General features: G+C 35.3%; 3 protein-coding genes across 3 annotated transcripts in view; 2 read left to right on the plus strand and 1 right to left on the minus strand.

Annotated features, from left to right (window-relative positions):
• The window catches only part of LOC143544179 (disease resistance protein L6-like), a 304,085-nt gene that overhangs the window by 50,128 nt on the left and 234,567 nt on the right, over nt 1-19,390 (plus strand). The window lies entirely within an intron of this gene.
• LOC143544172 (monogalactosyldiacylglycerol synthase 2, chloroplastic-like) lies at nt 606-5,273 on the plus strand. The gene is made up of 8 exons (XM_077036325.1): nt 606-942; nt 1,477-1,649; nt 2,000-2,161; nt 2,250-2,391; nt 3,288-3,512; nt 3,832-3,894; nt 4,043-4,117; nt 4,983-5,273. The coding sequence occupies exons 1-8, from the start codon at nt 673-675 to the stop codon at nt 5,241-5,243; spliced, it is 1,371 nt and encodes a 456-aa protein (XP_076892440.1). The 5' UTR covers nt 606-672; the 3' UTR covers nt 5,244-5,273.
• LOC143544173 (synaptotagmin-5-like) lies at nt 7,605-13,853 on the minus strand. Its single transcript, XM_077036326.1, has 13 exons — nt 13,706-13,853; nt 12,998-13,106; nt 12,863-12,909; nt 11,683-11,803; nt 11,479-11,600; nt 11,312-11,413; nt 11,170-11,244; nt 10,512-10,591; nt 9,489-9,639; nt 9,165-9,395; nt 8,812-9,090; nt 8,615-8,728; nt 7,605-7,998 (listed from the first exon to the last, which is right to left on the minus strand). The coding sequence occupies exons 1-13, from the start codon at nt 13,808-13,810 to the stop codon at nt 7,852-7,854; spliced, it is 1,683 nt and encodes a 560-aa protein (XP_076892441.1). The 5' UTR covers nt 13,811-13,853; the 3' UTR covers nt 7,605-7,851.

Here is a 19,390-nt window from a genome sequence, read left to right on the forward strand (position 1 = left end):
TGAATTAAAGTTGGTATTTTTATGTTTTTGTTTCTGGGTTTGTCTTCAAATCTAAAACCTTTGAAGGGTTTTTGAAATCTTGACTAAAAAATTAACACAGAGTTGTTTTCTTGAAATTAAGCTTTTATTCAAGAAACCTATTTGGTTAAATAAAAAGAAAAATTCAGCTTTTTTAAGTTTTGGTTTCTGGGTTTGTCTTAAAAAGTTGAAATTTGAAACCTTTGAAGGTTTTCTTGAAATTAAGCTTTTATTTCAAGAAACCTATTTGGTTAAATAAAAAGAAAAATTTAATCTTTTTATGTTTTGGTTTCTGGGATTGTCTTAAAAAGTTAAAATTTGAAACCTTTGAAGGGTTTCTTGAAATTAATCTTTTATTTCAAGAAATTGGTTAATTAAAAGAAAAATTCAATCTTTTTAACTTTTTATTTCTGGGTGTGTTTTAGAAAGTTAAAATTTGAAACCTTTGAAGTGTTTCTTGAAATTAACATCTTATTTCAAGAAATCAAATTGGTTAAAAGATAAATAAAAATTGAATTTTTTTAACTTTTTGTCATGGGTATGTCTTAAAAAGTTAAAATCTTCAAACTTTGAAAAGGGGTTCTTAAAATCTTGAGAAAAAAAAAAGATACATACATACATATAGTTGTATGTATCTATAGTTGGTGGTGGAAGATGGTGGTTACGGTGGCATCACAGAAAAGTTCATTAAAGACAGTATTTGAAAGGGTGGGAGTGTATGGTTTTGGTGGTGGTGGTAGCAACAGGCAAAAAAGAATAAGATATGAAATTCATGATGAAGATGACACAATGGAAATGGTCCAGCTTGGAGCTGATAGAACCAAGAATGTGCTTATTTTGATGAGTGATACTGGCGGTGGACACCGCGCATCAGCTGAGGCAATCCGGGATGCTTTCAAGATGGAATATGGTGATGAATATAGGGTAGGTACATCTTTCAATCTTTCTTACACTTCATATGCATAACTGCACATGCTTCATTAGTTTTTGATCCAATATTTAGTTATCCACTAATTTAAATATCCTACAATGTTTAGTTTTGAAGTTTGCATGATGATTATAAGTTACTAGTTTTTTTTTTGTTTTATGAAAGAATGTGTCTTGAACCATTTTCATGATTGAAAAAACAAATGTTTTTAAGGGCGGCAATTCTTGACACGACACGAAAAAAACCATGTTTTAGGTCGGCTGACGCAACCTCGTCTATTAAAGAAGCCGGCCAGCATACGACCCGTTTAACAAGTGGGTTGACATGTTAACCAGTCTAAAGGTTCTTTAAATAGTCGATATATAGATTTTAGCGAAGAAAAGTGTTAAAAAAACTAAAAGTAAAGTATATTGGTTTATAATTTGTTAATATTGTTACCAAGTCACTAGTTATTACTTATTACTGATCATATTCACAAATGAATATAATACAGGGTCGACACGAATATAATACATGATCGGTTTTTGTAGATATTTGTTAAGGATGTTTGGAAGGAGTACACAGGTTGGCCATTAAACGACATGGAAAATCAATACAAGTTCATGGTTAAACACGTGCAGCTTTGGAGTGTCGCGTTTCATGGCACTTCCCCAAGATGGATACATGGTGTTTATCTTGCTGCCATTGCCGCCTTCTATGCCAAGTACATATTCAAACCAAATCCCATATTTCTTTCCTCAAATTTAGCAATGCTTAAGTAATCTTAAACATCATTTTTCGTATCTTGTGAGTTTATGATAACGGGTTAATTTGGTCAAATGGGTCAAACGGGTAAATGTGGTCAAATGGTTCAAACGAGTGAATTTGGTCAAACGGGTCTAATGCGTGAAATTGGTCAAACGTGTTGAAAGTAATCCAAGGTGTATTCACATGCATAATTGTAATAATAGTAACACATTAGTTTTTATAAAATTCAAAATGTATGTTGGAAATTTTGTTATATATGTTTGATCTTCTTAATATTTTCTAATGTGACAATATCTTGACTTGAAGGGAGGTTGAAGCCGGTTTAATGGAGTACAAACCGGATATTATCATAAGTGTTCATCCGCTAATGCAACACATACCATTATGGGTACTTAAATGGCAAGGATTACAAAAGAAAGTCATCTTTGTGACAGTTATAACAGATCTTAATACATGCCACCGGACATGGTAAAAGACATTTTTGCCCTTAGTATATTAGACCTCATTACAGTATTGGATACACCTTAAAATGTTTAAAATTCTTTCATGTTACTAGGTTTCACCCGGGCGTCAAAAGATGTTATTGCCCTTCAGAAGAGGTGTCAAAGAGGGCTTTACTAGACCGCCTTGAACCCAACCAAGTACGAGTTTTCGGTCTGCCCATTCGACCCTCGTTTGCGCGTGCAGTCCTCAACAAGGTTACTACTTTTCCTTTAGTTTTATATTTCAAGTAGACACCACCATAAAATAAAAATTAAAAAAAAAGTCAACATGGTCAAATTTTCCCAACACCTGCCTAGCGCAAACTGTGTTTAAACTGACCCATCGGTTAGCAAGGTATTGGTTAGGTCCATGAGTTTTCCAGTGAAGGGTTCTTGCGGTTATTATAAAAATTATAATATAATATTTGACATAACTCGGTTACCTATTTAATATATATAGTGTAAACAAGCCAAGCCGCTTGTGAGCTACTCAAGCGTCTCGCTGAAAGCTCAAATAGAGCTGAGCTTAAACAAGCTTAAACCTAAAAATAAGCTTGTTTAATTATCGAGCCCGAGCCCAGGCTTCAGATATCGAGCTGAGCTGGCTCATGAGCCTATTATTTAAATATATTTAATTATTATAATAAGTATATAAATTTTTATAATTATAATTATTATGCATACAATTATGATAAAAATAACCAAATAATATATAGTGTGTTATACATAAAAATTATAATCAAATATGTTCAACGGGCCATGCATAGTAATGTTATGACTCCAAGATCAGCCAATGTAGTTTTTAAAAGATTGAGTTCTGCAATTCAAAAGGGTGTAGCGGCGCAGCTTTTTGCCCGCTTGCCTTATGTTTCGATGTAATCACTACTTTTCATTATGGATTTGCTATTGATGACTATTTATAAGTTAAAATGTATATATATTAACTAATAAATAATAAACAAACCAAGCTCAAGCTCAAGCTCAAGCTCAAGCTCTTGTAAGTTAGACGGGTCAAACTCAAGCCTAGTCGCCCCCACCTATATATGCAACTAGCCCTCTTTCTATATCATAATAGTTCCAGTTTTCTTGGGGGTAATTTGGGTATTTTACAGGATGACTTACGAGTAGAGCTAGAACTCGACCCGGTATTACCTGCAGTATTGTTGATGGGAGGCGGTGAAGGAATGGGCCCGGTGAAGAAAACTGCAAAGGCGCTTGCAGAATCTTTATTCGATAAAGAAAATGGGAAACCGTTGGGGCAAATGGTAGTTATATGTGGCCGAAACAAAGCTTTGGCTTCTTCACTCGAGGCTTTAGAGTGGCAGATTTCCGTTAAGGTAAAGAATATTTGTGTTTCGCTAAAGTTGACCATTTTGACCCGTTAACATATGAATGGGTCGATTCGGGTTAAACTTGTTTGTAATGGTTTAAACCGTAAATTGCCAAAAATAAATATTTTAAAGCATAAAAACTCATTTTATTAAAAAAAAATGTGTATTTTTGAAATAGTATAAATTTTGTGATTATACATAATTTCTTCAAAAATAAATTTCTTCAAATAAATTTTGACCCATTACCTGACCTGCTCGTTTGGACCTCTATAATCTTTATTTGAAAAAAAGAAGTAAATAAACTTTGTTTGTTGTTTTATCATAGGTTAGAGGATTTGAGACACAGATGCAGAAATGGATGGGTGCTTGTGACTGCATTATTACAAAGGTATATCTTTAAACTTAAAATTGTTTTTTTTTTGGATTATAAATTATGCAAAGGGCTCTCAAAAAGTTTGCATCTTTCAAGTTTTTTTTCCTGTGATATTAATCTCAAAAGATTTCTTGGTTTTAATTATTTTGATTGGATTTTGTAGGCGGGGCCGGGCACGATTGCCGAGGCGTTGATCAGAGGGCTTCCTATCATCCTCAATGACTATATTCCAGGACAAGTATGTAAATTCCACTTTTGAATGTTGTAAGACTTGTAAGAGTTTTATTATGGGCGAGTCTGGTGGGTTGGGTAACGGGTTAAAATAGTTTCTCTTAAAACTTAACAGATAATTAATGTTTTCAATATGGTTAAAAAGAGTGTATTGTTAAAATGATTATGTAAATTTTGAAATAAAACGACTTTGGAAAAATTTTGACCCGTGTGAGTCACTTGACCCTTTCAATTCGTTTCCATCCTACTTAACCCCGTTTGACTCGCTTGACTGTTAAACCCATTTCTAGTTTAGCCAACAGACTTGTGTTATTTTGACTCATTTAACCCGTTTGACTCAACCCGCATCCATTTCAACCTGTTTGACTCACTTGACCCGTTTGACTTAACTTGTATCCATTTCAACCTGTTTGACTCACTTGACCATGTTTGACTCAACCCGTATCCATATCAACCTGTTTGACTCACAGGACCCGTTTGACTAACTCGACCCGTTCAACTCATTTAAATTCCAACCTGTGTGACTCCTTTTTCCCGTTCAACCCGTTTCCATTTCAACCTGTTTGACTCACTTGACCCGTTCAACCCGTTTCTAGTTTAACTAACAGACTTGTTTTGTTTTGACTCAGTTGACTCGTTTGACTCATTTGACCCTTTTGACTTACCTGACCCATTCAACCCGTTCCATTTTAACCAACAGACTTGCTTTATTTTGACGCATTTGACTCACTTGAGCCGTTTGACTCACTTAACCCGTTTAATCCATTTCTACCTCTTTTGACTCACTTGACCTGTTTGACACGCTCAACCCGTTATAGAATAAGTATAACCTGAATGACTAATCTTATTATTTTATTTTTTTGGGTCAACAGGAAAAAGGAAATGTCCCATATGTGGTGGACAATGGCACGGGTGTGTTCATCCGAAGCCCAAAAGAAATAGCCCGAACAGTGGCGGGATGGTTCACCGCCAACTCAGATGAACTCAAGAAAATGTCTCAGAACAGCCTCAAGTTGGCTCAACCGGAGGCCGTGTTTGACATCGTAAGGGACATTCATGACTTGGCTAGTCAACGTGGGGCCCTCGCTGACGTGCCTTATTCTTTAACGTCGTCGTTTACAAACTTGTTTTAGTAATAATAAGGTACACATGTTATATGTAGAATATGATCATTTTTTGAGCTTGGTGACAAGCTTTTATGTGTGTGGCAAATTGTAAGTTTAAAAGTTATGGATTAATTAGGATGTTTTAGAACTTTAAAGAATTTGTGTGTTACTTATTTTAGTTTGATTGTAGTTGTAAAAATGTAAAAAGAATGTTGTTTAATTGATGATCATTGATTGGTTTGTTTATCATGAGAACTTTCATAGAACAAGCTTTTACAACAACAAATCTTCACAAACCGTCACATCAGTTCCATATCAGATTCCAAATTTTTCTAAAAAATCTCCAATTATTCCACAACAACCCCATTAAAATAACATATAATAATGTATATAATAATCTATATGTGTATGTGAGAAAGAGAGTTGTCCCCCTTACTTGTTTGCCACTAGTTTGCAGGAACAAACCTTGGTCCATAGACTTAGCTCCACATGAAGGAAGTTTGTAACCACCTTGTCCGTCATACTCCACGTAGATCCAGACCTTGGGTTCAACACCCCGTTGTGGATGCTCTTAAGAACTCTATTTCTTTTAGTTCATTCTTTAGTAAGCTGGGTATGTATACGTTTGAAACAGTGTTTTATTTTAAAAAATCAAGATAAGTTTTTTACCTAGTCATTCTTATTTTTTACAAACGATTTTTTTTACAACAAACTATACTACTCCTAAATTACACCAATTTCTTAAACTATCTCTATGATTGTTGAAACCCTAATATAACCGGATATGATTGTGTGAGAGTTCGATGATGGGTTTAGCGAGAATGATGATCGAGCAAGTAAGAAGATAAGAATGACCATTTTTATTATTGAAGGTATTAGTTACATGAATCTGCATTCCCACAATACATTACATTTCATTATATAGGGTCCAGGACCTTGGACCTTTGACTCATTCTTTATTCTTTGGTTTCTTCTCTTCCACGTTGGGGCTGTAGCTGCCCTCCTTTTATCCGTTGGATATTGTCTCACCTCCTGGAGCATGCGTGCCTTGGGACTTCCCCCAAGTCAGGTGCACGGTAACTTCTGACTTATCCTATTATACCCTTTGTCCTTGGGTCTATTTTCTTGGGCTAGGTATCATATTCTTCACTTAATGGGTTGTGACTCAACTCAAAGAGTCCAATTCCCAGGTAGGTTATTCAAGTCACCCCAGTCCATTGTGCTCGTTATTTATGACGAGTATAATAGACTCAAAGCAAGTCTCTATTCGACCTCTTGTGTGATCCACCTTAACCTTCGATCGACTAAATGGTTGTGAGTATTTATTCTTTCATGTGGGAATGAGTGAGTACAAATAGAAGATCCCCGTTTTTTATATAGCCATGACTTTCTCCTGGGCCATTGTTCCCTTTGACTTAGGCTTCATCCATTCCAACAACATGGCATGTCACATGTGTTGTTCTAACCCTTTCTTTTGGGGTTAATTCTACTAACTTATTCAGATCGATATGATAAGTCCTTAACCCCCTTAAAACCTGTTGTTTCGTTTATTTTCTTTGAAAGGTCTTTTAAATATTCTTTTTTAGGTTTCCTTACTTTAGCCACCTTAAATTTATTTTCATTCATTTTTTAGTAAGTGGGTATGTATACTTTTGAAACAATGTTTCCTTTCAAAAAATTAAAAGATAAGTTTTTTTTACCTGATCATTCTTATTTTTACAAACGTTTTTACAAACGTTTTTTTTACTGCAAACTATACTACTACTAAATTTTACACCATTTTCTTAAACTATCTCTATGACCAAAGATGAACCTGTGATCTCTCACCAAGAGGCATAAGCCTCTATCACTAGGCCAACTATTAACAATAAAAAGATATATCATACTTGTGAGTCCATCTTCAATAAATAGCAAGAGGCATAAGCCTCTATCACTAGGCCAACTATTAACAATAAAAAGATATATCATACTTGTGAGTCCATCTTCAATAAATAGCTATACGGAATTATCATACTACAAAACAGGCGGCATGCCTTAAAACTTTGGGTGGAGGTTAAATATAGAAGACGAATAGAATTCATGTTCATGCTAAGAGAAGAGCGGATCCAATACCAATACTAATACTACTAGAGTTTCCCACATAGTCTACACTCTGCAAGGTATAAACATATGTTTATTTCTAATGCATAAGGTTGTAAAGTTACTCGTGTTCAACACATGAGTAACAATGTTAAAACCCCACGTTCTATGTTTTTAATAACCGATTTGTTTTTGCCATCCAAATAGGACTAGCGATGCAGCTTGGTATCCATTTGACTGTTGTCTATTATATAAAATGATTAAATGCCTGAGGAATCCTAATGTTTTTTTGGTAGTAGTGTAGTAAGATTAAAATTAATAAAAAATTTTCTTACTGCTCATTGCTAAGTAAGGATTCAAGGTTTAGATAAAAAAAACTACAAAAGTTACAAAAAATATAATAATAATCCCAAAATCCTGCTACTTGATAAATGCATGTCCTTATTTTCTTCCAAGTCTAAACCAATAATCTTTGTTTTTTACAACAATTTCACAAAGATTATTTACATCATGTATACCCATCACCGGTTCAGATGTCGGGATGATGGTAATGATGCTAAGAATCTCGGTAAATTGGTTGTGGCATCCACTTGAGGTTCAAATTGAGCTTCCCGGATTTGGCACCATCGAGCGGGAAACAGTCTTTGTATTCACCTTCTAGTATCACCCTTGTCAGTGTCAAAATGCATCTTCCCATGTAATCCTGCATATTAACGGTTTTTCGATATGAGAAACCATTTTTTTAACATACTTCCCCTCATAAAGTGGCTAAATATGCTATTTTTGGCACATGCCCATAAAACATATTTTACTCCATACTAACGGGTCTAAATCGTAAATATATTTGAAGTTTATATTTTTTGACAAGATTTTATACTTTGACCAAATGCGAACACTTCCAACGGTAAAAACAAAAAATAAGTCTGATAATGATAGAAGAATAACAACCGCATGGAAGAGAGTTAAGTAACAGTCATTATAGAGGTGACATTTTGACCCATTCATTTACTAAATTGGTCGATTTGAGCTGTCTTATCTCAAACAAGTAAAAACATAACTAAGGAAACGTGTTAAATATGTCGAAGGTCGTTTAATTTGTATGTTCGACGCATGAAACCTCCTAAATCCTTTTATACAAAAAAGCCAGGCCATTATTGAAATAATATATTCTGTAATCATATGAGATAGATTATCCTTCGGATCAACCGACCCTCAACAAAAATACCCGTTTTAACATGTTTCCAACCACCGACTCGCCCATTTTGCCATATGTATAGATCATTATGAATAAAATTATCTTTTGACTGAAGAAAATATACCTTCCCGAATGTATCATGGTCATATACTTCCACAACAAGCATATCATGCAACCCATCCTCCACTACAAAGTCAAACGTCTGATTCCAAACCGGGTTCAAATTCTCGTTCACAACCTACAAACAAATAATAATAAATCAGTTAAAATAAATATATAACAATAATCACAAATGAACTCTTTTAAGGGAATAAAGAGTACCCGAGTACTGTTTTTCATCCCGGTTTTTTTCATAGTGAGTACAACAAAAGGATCAGCTTTTCCCAAAAGATCGGCAGGCGGCAAGTCTTCAGCAGATATCACAGTAACCGAAAGCACTCCTCTTATTATTACTGTTCGTTTCTTATTAACCAATTCGCCGTTTTCAGTTTCACCACTTTTTAGAACCTTTTCTAGTGATGTCATCGTGAAGTTAGATGAAAACGGGTTCGTGAAGCTGTTTTCCATCCCGTATGGGCAATAAAGCAGCTCCAAATGCACCTACTCGAATAAATAATAAAATAAGAAAAGAATGTAAATGTCATCATACGGATAAAGAAACAATATTTACGTACTTTCCCTCGATCTTTATTATCTCTTTGCAGTTCCAAATCTTTGACCAGTTTTATCCAAACATCTTTGACCTTACCGGGCTCGAGTTGACTCAACTGAACTTGAGCACACCCGAGAAGCTCAGCAGCTTGAAGCCCTTCATCATCATATATTCTAACTGTCAAGTGTTGTGTGGATATATCTTCAACTATAAACTCAAAATGCTCGTTCCAAATCGGATTCAAGTCGTTGTTCTGAAGAAAAAGTGACAGACATTTAACTATGGTTTAAAGTTAAAAGATCAAATAAACGATTAGAATTTGAGAAAAGAGATGCATTTGCCTTACAATGACTTTACTAGTTTTCATTCTGTTCCGTAAGGGTCGTATGTATAACTCTGCAAAAGGGTCAGATTTCCCAATAATGTCTTTGTTTGTTAAACCTTGAGCTTGAACGAGTTTAACCTCCAATGTCCCCACAGGCTTTAGTTCAAGGTCGCTAATGATAAAGAAAAATATTGATCAGATAAACTAAATATGTATTTGTTTGTATTCTTCTACTAATAAACTATTTTGTTAACTTCGGTTACAGGTGGAAAATGGGTCAATCATTAACAGGGGTTGTGTAAATGAACCGGACGTTCAGTAAACCCAGCTGGAAGTTAGTTTATGTTCAATTCCATAATAAATAAACGAATATGAACAAAACAGTTTGTTCATTTCGTTGAACGAACGTGCATGAACACATGTCTCCTTAGTTCGTTTACACTTGTTCATTTACGCTTGTTTATGTGCGTTCATTTATGTTTGTTTTAAGTTTGTTGGTTTACGTGTGTTTATGCTCATTTAAACTTTTAGGACTCATTACAATTTAGTTTACTTTTATTGATGTTCACGCTTACTTTTAATTGGTGTGTTCGCTCGGGTATGTTCATACATGTTTAGCTATCTTTGTGTTCATGAACCATTCGTTTGTAATAATAACAAACGAACATAAACAAAAAAGAAGCCTCGTTCGTTTAATTGTTGGAGGTCGATCGTGTTTGGTTGAAGTTAAAAGAACAAGCACGAACATGCCTCGTTCATGTTCGTTTGGTACGTTTACAGGCCTAGTCATGTAGGTTGACCTAAAACACCTTTTGCAAGCAATTTTTAACTTTTAATTTTCAATAAGAGAACCTTTTGAATAAAATGATTAAAAAGTTTTATGTATTGGTATAGATTTTGGGAGACTTTCAACACGTTTAACCTATTTGAACCGTTTGCTTTCAAGCTATCTTTCATTTGACTCGTTAAAACTGAAGCATAACCCATGTGGACCCATTCATAAGTAAATGGGTCAATATTGTACATGTAAGATTGCATATGTACCTGTAATCTCCAGGCAAAATCGGAATAACTTTACGAACGGGCCAAGTGATTGAATCCTCAACAGCATCACGTATAGTACTCTGCATAAAAAAGAAAACCTTTAATAATCGCATATACGTGTTATAGAGTTGAAAAATACAAATTTTCAGCATGTAAACAAACCAAACGAACACGGACAGAGCATGCTCGTGTTTGTGTTCATTCGCTAAGCTTTAACCGAACAAATGATCAAACACGAAAAATTAAACAACCAGGTTTTCTTCTTAGTATTCGTTCGTTAAGAAAATGAACATGTTGATGTCCGTTCGTTGACAGTATAAATGAACACTTCACGAATGTAAATGAACAAACATAACTAAACATATACTAAAGAGCAAAACCAAGCTAAATCCAGTTTAAAGTTATGTGGAAAATGTGTTGGTCCAAAAAGTTATTAAAACTAAATAATGTTGTAATGGGTCAAACAATTATTAAATGAATATATTAACGAATATAAACGAATTAACTTGAACAAACATAAACTAACAAACATAAATGAACGTTAACAACCGAACATAAACAAAAGCAAACCAATTTTCACAAACATAAATGAATGAACGATATATATATATATATATATATATATAGAGAGAGAGAGAGGGAGGGAATCTTTTCACACCTCAAGGGCATCAGCAACACCAGGAATAGCAGAAATGTCACCACCAACTACTTTCAGTGTAAAATCCATTTGTTTCTACAAAAATCAAACAGAAAATGAGTGTATAACTAAATTAACAGATTAAATAAGAAAAGGGATATACCTTGTGTCTCAAAGAAAATGATACAGCTCCAAAACAAGGAAACTCGGGAACAAGAGGCTTAAAAATCAACCTAAAAACCCCAGTAAACGCAATATTCTTCACCTATAGAAAATAATTAAATTGTCATATTTGTATATACATTACAGATGAAAATAATTAAACTGTACCTGCACAGGCAATCCAACTCCAAGTCGGGTCTTGATATCAAGTATTATACTCGGGTTTCCATCCCAATTCATCTCTAATTCCATAGTTATTCCTTCATCTCCACCTTCGATTATAGAAACTCCTAGAAAAACATAATCAATTAGAATTCAAGAATACATGAAATCATCTTATAAAAATAGCAGAATGATATAATTTATCCTAACCTGTAAATTGTGGCGCGACTGTGCCAAGGGTAAACTTGGAAAATGACAGAGAAGACAGCACCATTGGTCTATATTGTTCAAGAGTTGGCTCCACGCTAGCCTTTATAAGTTCAGATGCGGCCTATAAGTGGAGAATCCAAAATCACATAAGAAATTCGTACACTATATTGCACCATGTTTTATTATCTGATTCTGAATATTCACCATTAAAACTGTACATAGAAATTAGACAGACACAACTGTAAAGTGTTGCTTATAAATTATGATAATGTGATTGTAAAGGGGCTTGGTTCTAAAATGCGCGCGTCAGGAGCGCATAATGCAAGATGCCCTGATAAGATTGCTTCAAGTGGAGCCATGCGTTGCAATTCCATGCGCGCTAAATCGCATAATGCGCGATGCGGTCTGCCACACGCGCATTTCTGAGTTAAAGTGAGCTCCTGCATAGGTTATTTGTACAAAAAGCATAGACTAGTTGTGCACATAGAATTAAAAGACTTGTTTGGGTTATGCATTGGAGTTAAAAAAGACTTTCTATGGTTATAATTAAACTCCAGCTTCTTTGGTGGTATTGTAGCTTTTTTAATTAAATTCCTTAACTCCTACTTTTTTAGTGTCTAAAAGTATACAAGTTAAACTATTATCTATAAATAGCTTCAAGTATTTCTTTAAGAACAAACGCGTCACGCGCGACTTTTTAGATCAAAGCTCATCGGAGCGCATTGCGCATTTAAAAACCAAGTTTATGGGGCAAATAAATAGTCATACAGTGAATGCAAAAAACCTTATTATCAAAGGGTAGAGTAAAATTACTTATATACCCTGATGCTACCCTTGGTTTACAAATTACATCTTTAAACAATCAAAATTACCTATATTAGTTTTTTATTTTAATCTAATATAAGTTTTCTGTCTTTCTGTAGTTAAGAGCTATGGATATCAATGACACTAGTCAATACTAATACATACTCGTCATGCATGGGTTGACATGGTCAACCCATTTAAAAAACATGTTTGTATATCAACTAACTTAATCAGGTTGGATTATATGAACGACACGAATTGCCAGCCTAAACGAAACAATATCTTTTTCCCCTATCGTTTTACAGCTGATTATTTAAACTGAAAGGACATTACACAACAAAAGCATAAATTGACCATTAATAGCAAATCAACTGACCTCGTCAACATAAGGCCAGATCTTTGTAAGATGAGCATTAAGCCAGTTCAACTGAAAAATAAAAAAACAAAATCAGTCCCAAAAAATACATTGAGCATGAAATGCAAACAAATAAGCAAGAAAAATGAATATAACTCAACTTCTGTCTCTGTGAAAAAACAACCCAAGACGGGTAGTATTCAGGAGCAAGCAACTTTTTTGAATCTTCAACTGTCATTCTTGCAAAAGCCGCAATCGTTGTCGCCTACATTACATAATTTAACCCAAATTTAATTCCATCCACAATATACAGATTATGAAGGAGTGTTGTAAACATCGCAAATCGCGATTAGTCACGAGTAATCGCAAATCGGTATGCTACCATTCGATTTCATCTAATCAAACCAACAAATCGGTAGTTGGTCAAAGCTAGCCTAACTTGTTCAAAATCGGTCAAATTTCTATCAAAATGGTCAGATTTCGGTCAAAATCTTTGAAGTATTTTATAAATTTTACTTATTAATCCATCCAAAAATTATGTATGGAATTCTAAAAAAAATTATATGCACATATATATTTGAAAATTTACATATAAAATTCCTATCTGATTAATCCCTATTAGTCACTAGTCAGTATCCCACCGCCCAACTAGCGCCTAGCGAGGTCTACAACACTTAAAGTGTGCTTTTTAACATGTATAATAGCACATTGTGTATGTGTGTATCTTAACATAACCTTAGCATACCTACATCTAATTTTAGAGGCTAATCATACAAGAACTAATTAGGGTAAAATGACGACGTTAGCACCTCCAGATACATTAAATCATTAACCTGTTCTTAATTAATAAAATTAAAAACTTACGAGTGCAGACCGACGCGTGGATCTCGCATTCTCCGACTTAACAAACAACACTATCAGTCCGATCCCCACCACTAGTCCGATCACCAGTCCGGCAACGAACGACATTCCGATCAAATTTCAAAAGCAGCAATATTATTATTATTATTATGAGCTTCCTCACTCTTCAAATCAAACACACCCAATGAATTAGTCCGTACAAGAGTATTAGTATTAGTAGGTGTTTGTGTGTGTATGTGTGTGAGAGAGAGAGAGAGAGAGAGAGAGAGAGAGTTTTAAATTTAATATTATTGCGGTTTTGTGTTGTTTTTTCGTTGGTTGTTTATAAAAGTTCATAGTTTGAAAAGAAAGATGCCGCAATGTAGACTATAGGACTCGTAGTATCAAAGTTTGATTTTTTTTTATCTTATGTAATAATTACGTTATTAAATTAGTTTTGATAACATGACACCTGAATTACCCTGACAAATAAAATACTCTTTCAGCTAAACTGGTTTAACACGGAACAAAATTTTCATGCGAGACTCGAACCGATAATCTCTTATAAGAAAAGATATGAGGCTACTGGTTAATCAATTAGCCTTTGTTAATTAATTGGTGATTTTAATTTTAATATTATTCAAGGTGTTAATTGTTATTTTATAACAGGACACGATAGTGTGTGCCGACAGAGATGGATTTGACTTTATTTGGAGGTGCCACGTGACACGGCATCATCAGTGGGCTTTTCTTGATAGCAAAGAAATCTTTTTCTATTTTAATAATAACATGTTTATCAATTTTATATGTTTCAATCAAGGTTTAAGAAAATTAAATTAAATATTTTTTATTAGGTCTTCAACTTTGATTGTGGAAAGAATATAAATGTATTTGTATAGATTATGCTTTGAAATTTCAAGGCCTGGCATAATTGCCGTCTTAAACAAGTATATGTATTTTTATATTTAAACAAGAATTTAAATATTATTAACAGGTAATTTACAATCTTTGGTTTATTATTCTAAACCAAAGTTTCATATAATTATTAGCTACTCAACTATATTATTGAAAACTTTGTCGTTTTAATTTATGAGTTTCATATATTTATTAGTTATTTAACTTTATTACTGAAAATTTTGTCGTTTCAACTTATATATACTCTTTGTTCCCTTAATTTTGGTAATGAAATTTTTGTCACAATACTTAGAATGAGGAAGTTTTGGGCTTTAGGATTACGGTCATGAGAATAGTATCCGGGCTATGCTAATCGAGGAACATGAGTGAATCGATAATCGATGACTTTTATTTTACGACATTTTTTGGTGCACGAGAGGTGGAAAGTTTTGTTTTATTTCAATCTATAATGGTGGTATCTCTTCACATGAAGTGAAAGTTTATTCCTTCTTTTGGGTGAAAAACCGCAACATGGTGCTATTTTATATTTGTTCACTTTATGTTGTAAGAGTGATTGCGGCTTTTTGTAGCGTCTTATAGGTGTTTCTTTTTGTACTTTTGGGCCTTTTGCTTTTTTGCTTGAGGTTCCTTTTGATATTTTTATAAAACTTGGTCTTTTAAAAAAATTATAGCATTACAGCTTAGGCCACCATACTTTTGACACAAAACTGTTAGCCTTTCAATTTTAGCCACAAAATTTCACCTTTAAACTTGTATCTTCACTTTGACCACACTGGTTATAAACTTTAACAAAACAATCATTCAGACTTTCAACTTTGGTCACAAATTTTACCGTAACAAACCGAAGCAATACTGGCCAACTACTCGTCGCAACACACTGTAACTATTAAACATTTTTATAATAAAAAGGAAGAAGAAAAAACTTGAGCCTAATTGAGCCGAGCTCGAGCTCAAATTTTCAGTACGGTTTAAAAACTAAGCCAAGCCCGAGCCAGCCTCACTCACTCCTGAACATCCCTATAACCATCTCACTCGTTTATCAAATTTTTGGTATCACATGGAATGGGTAGTGTTCCCCTCGCCTTAAGCATATGTACGCAGGGTTGACCATATATGGCAACCTAGAGAAAGAGATGTGGTTGGCGTTAGTAGACTCCCGACGAACACCATCAATTGTTAGCGTTCTTATACAATTACATAATGTCTTGTTTCTCATACTTAACGCAATAGATATAACTTTTAATACAGTTTTCACAGTTCTCTACTTACAAGTTTATTTGCATTAAACTAATGTGTATATATTAATATAAATACCTTGACAAATTTAAAATACAAGTGTCACTAACAAGTGACATACAACTTCATTTATATAATGTTAAAACTTTGTTATGTTCAAAGTCTATTACTTGTTTTTGCTGAATTTGTCAAAGTCAATTATCCATTTTCCACAATCTGAAGAACACAAAGCCTTCCTCAAATGTAACTCAAATATATTTGTCTATATAAAACACAAATAACATGACACATTCCTATACAAAAATGGATCACTTCAACAAGACTTTATTGGTCATCTTCCTCATACTAACTAACATTCTTGTTTGTTTTTCCACTTCTAATAACTTCCTTAGAGACCGGTATACCAACATCTAGTTCATTTTCGTTATTCCTTTCCGTCACGTTTATAAAAAAAGAATATTCTAACATGTTCATGTGTTGGAAACATGCAGGAAAGAGGGACGTGAATTGCTTCCTTCAGGCATAGTCGCGGGTCTGGTTAAAAACTTGCCTAAAGTCAAACAAGTTGCTTATAAGCTAGAGGAGAGTATAGCAGAACATTATTTGAAAAACTTTTTAAAGTCCGTTGCAGGGAAGTTGTTTGGATCGGGTGGTCAACGAGGTTTTGGTGTCGGTTGGAAAGCGGGAAAACTGTATTATTCGGTTGCTGACAAGTGTGAAAACCGTACAACTGGTTTGCAGTGTGAGGCTGCTTCTTCTACTTGCAACAATACTTGTGGATATAATGAGTCGGTAACTTGTGTTGTATATTGTGTCGTTGAAGTTTTAAACGTCACTGGTTCAATCGATAGTTGCTTTGAGAGTTGTGGTGCGCCGATAGAAACCCCGTGCTCGTATATGTTTAATGATACTAGTACTTGTGAACCACAAACCTCTTGTGTTAACCTCTCTAATGGTACTATCACTTGTCCAAATAATTAACTATGGATTGTAAAGTATACACATGTCAATGGTGTTTTTGACTTTGGTGTGTTGTATAAATATACCATGTATAGGTGTGTTGTATAGTTGTTATTAATGTGTTTTGATTCAAGTGTGTTGTATAGAATACGCCATATATGATGGTGCGTCGTGTGATCAACTGATCATACCCAAGCCGGTATCATAGTGCCATACTGCCATTCACGAGGTATCAATGGTATGTTTGCATTGATCATTGAAATGCGCAAATAAGTCGATCTTCTCGTACCTATTTTTATTTTTGTGCACACTAGTCAACCCAGGGCGGATCTAAGGGGGTCTAGAGGGTCTGTTTGTAAGGCCCCGAACCCGGTAGCCCTACTTTAGCGTCGGATTTACTCATAAACACAGTTCTTCAATCAGAGTTTATTAAAACTTTTCGCGGAATATAAAACATCAATCATTTGTTACAAAACGTTAAACCTTTTCTTTGATACCATAACACAAAACTTTATATTTAAAACATCTTTACTTCTTTCTTCAGATGCCAGCCGTTCAATCCATGCCGTGTGTCATCCTCATGCTAACTCTGTAATCAGCTCACCTGCGTGCATACTAAAAGTCAGCTACGCTGAGTGAGTTCTAGTTAATCGAACGCCATACAATACATACACATACATACATATCCGTAGATACATATCCATACTTCACTAGTTACCCTTCTGTTCTACATACACACTTACTACCATACATACACACATATTTATAACCACTAACCTCAGTCTACCGAGAGTACGTTCATAGTCCGCCGTCTATACCTGTACTCAAGGTCGTGAACACGTAAAAGGTCCGCGGTCCTTACCTATGTTCACCCTTTATGGTACGTGCAAGGTCCGCAGTCCTTCCCTATACCATCCTACATCCACAACACGTACAAGGTCCACAGTCCTCCCCTATGTTGCAACCTAAACCATAGCACGTACGAGGTCCGCAGTCCTCCCCTATGCTACCACAATACAACTACAGCACGTATAAGGTCCACAGTCCTTTCCTATGCTGATGCCTATCTATAATACGTATGAGGTCCGCAGTCCTTAACTACGTTGTCGTCTATTATCTGTAACACGTATAAGGCCCACCGTCCCTATCTACGTTTACGTCTATCATCTACTTTACGTATAAGGCCCGCAGTCCTTAACTACGCCATCACCAGCCGAGTCTATGTCCGACAAAAGCTAGAGGGATTTGCCATCCTAACTTACTATGTCGAACGTAGAACTCACATACCATTCGTGTACCTGCATACACCTACTTCACATATACAATAATTACATCATAGCATAAGAACACCCTAGGCGTTCTTTACATCATTCATTTAACAACCATACCTCTTGTCGATACGTGCAATATCCGAAGATCGTTCACGCCCCGACAAGTATTCATTTGTAATGTTCATGCATCTTCGATGTATAATATTCGTACCTTTATTTTTGACCTGACAGTACGCGCAATATCCGAAGATCGTTCGCGTACCGACAAGCAACCATTCATATCCATCACATATATCACATATGGCATACACTTATCACTTAGGATAAATGTATTAACAACACATCGAGTATGCACGCAGCCCCGAAAACATAACACATAAATGGGGCTAGAAACTCACCTGAATACTGTTACGCTCTCCGTTAATAGTTATTCCCCTCTTGAGCTGCGCACGGCTAACTGTATAATATTTACACGTATCAATTAGCTACTACTACTTATGTTGCGTTTCTATCTTTATATGACCCACAACGAACGGGGGTCCGGGGGCAGCGCCCCTGGTAGCGGGGTTCTAGGGGCGGCAGCCCCTAGCGGGGTCCAAGGGGCAGAGCCCCTGGCTGGGGTTAAGCTGCCAGGTCAGCTTGGAAAAATTTTATTTTCGATAACTGCCTTAACACATTTTCCATTAGGTTTTTAATTTATTTTATAAACGAACTTCACTTCAGGCGAAGTTAAACCTTAGGCGAACTTGGAAACAGCTTGGTTCTGGCTTGATTCGGTCGAATAGGGACACGTTCGATCGAATAGGAACACGTTCGATCGAATAGGAACACGTTCGATCGAACAGGAACACGTTCGATCAAACAGGAACACGTTCGATCGAATACAACACTCATTCGATCGAATACAAAACTCATTCGATCGAATGAGTTGGAGACCATTCGGTTGCTTCCCTATTCGGTCGACTGGACTTGTTCGATCTACGCATTCGATCGAATGGACTGATTCGATCGACTGGTTCGATCGAATGAGTCTGATTCGACTCCTTCAAGCTGGGCGACGGAGAAACCCACGGGTTTTCCAGATTTTCCAGATTTTTGACCCAAAATCGAAGTTTTTGACATGGAAATGCTCGGGATTGAAAGGGCTATCGATTCCTAGTACTTTTAAACACAAAAGCTTGCATTTTGACACCAAAACAAGGCGGTTTTTGACCCGAAAACTCAAGTTACGAAAATGGGAGTTTTTGCTCGATTTGAGGTCGGAAATGGTTATGAAAACGGATGATTTTCGAGGGGGACTTACCAAAAACGATTAGGAACAAGATTG

The sequence above is a fragment of the Bidens hawaiensis genome, unplaced genomic scaffold (genome assembly GCF_021521415.1).
Source record: "Bidens hawaiensis isolate Kalapana, Puna unplaced genomic scaffold, B.hawaiensis_p1.1 tig00013493_1, whole genome shotgun sequence".
NCBI classification, from domain to species: Eukaryota; Viridiplantae; Streptophyta; class Magnoliopsida; order Asterales; family Asteraceae; genus Bidens; species Bidens hawaiensis.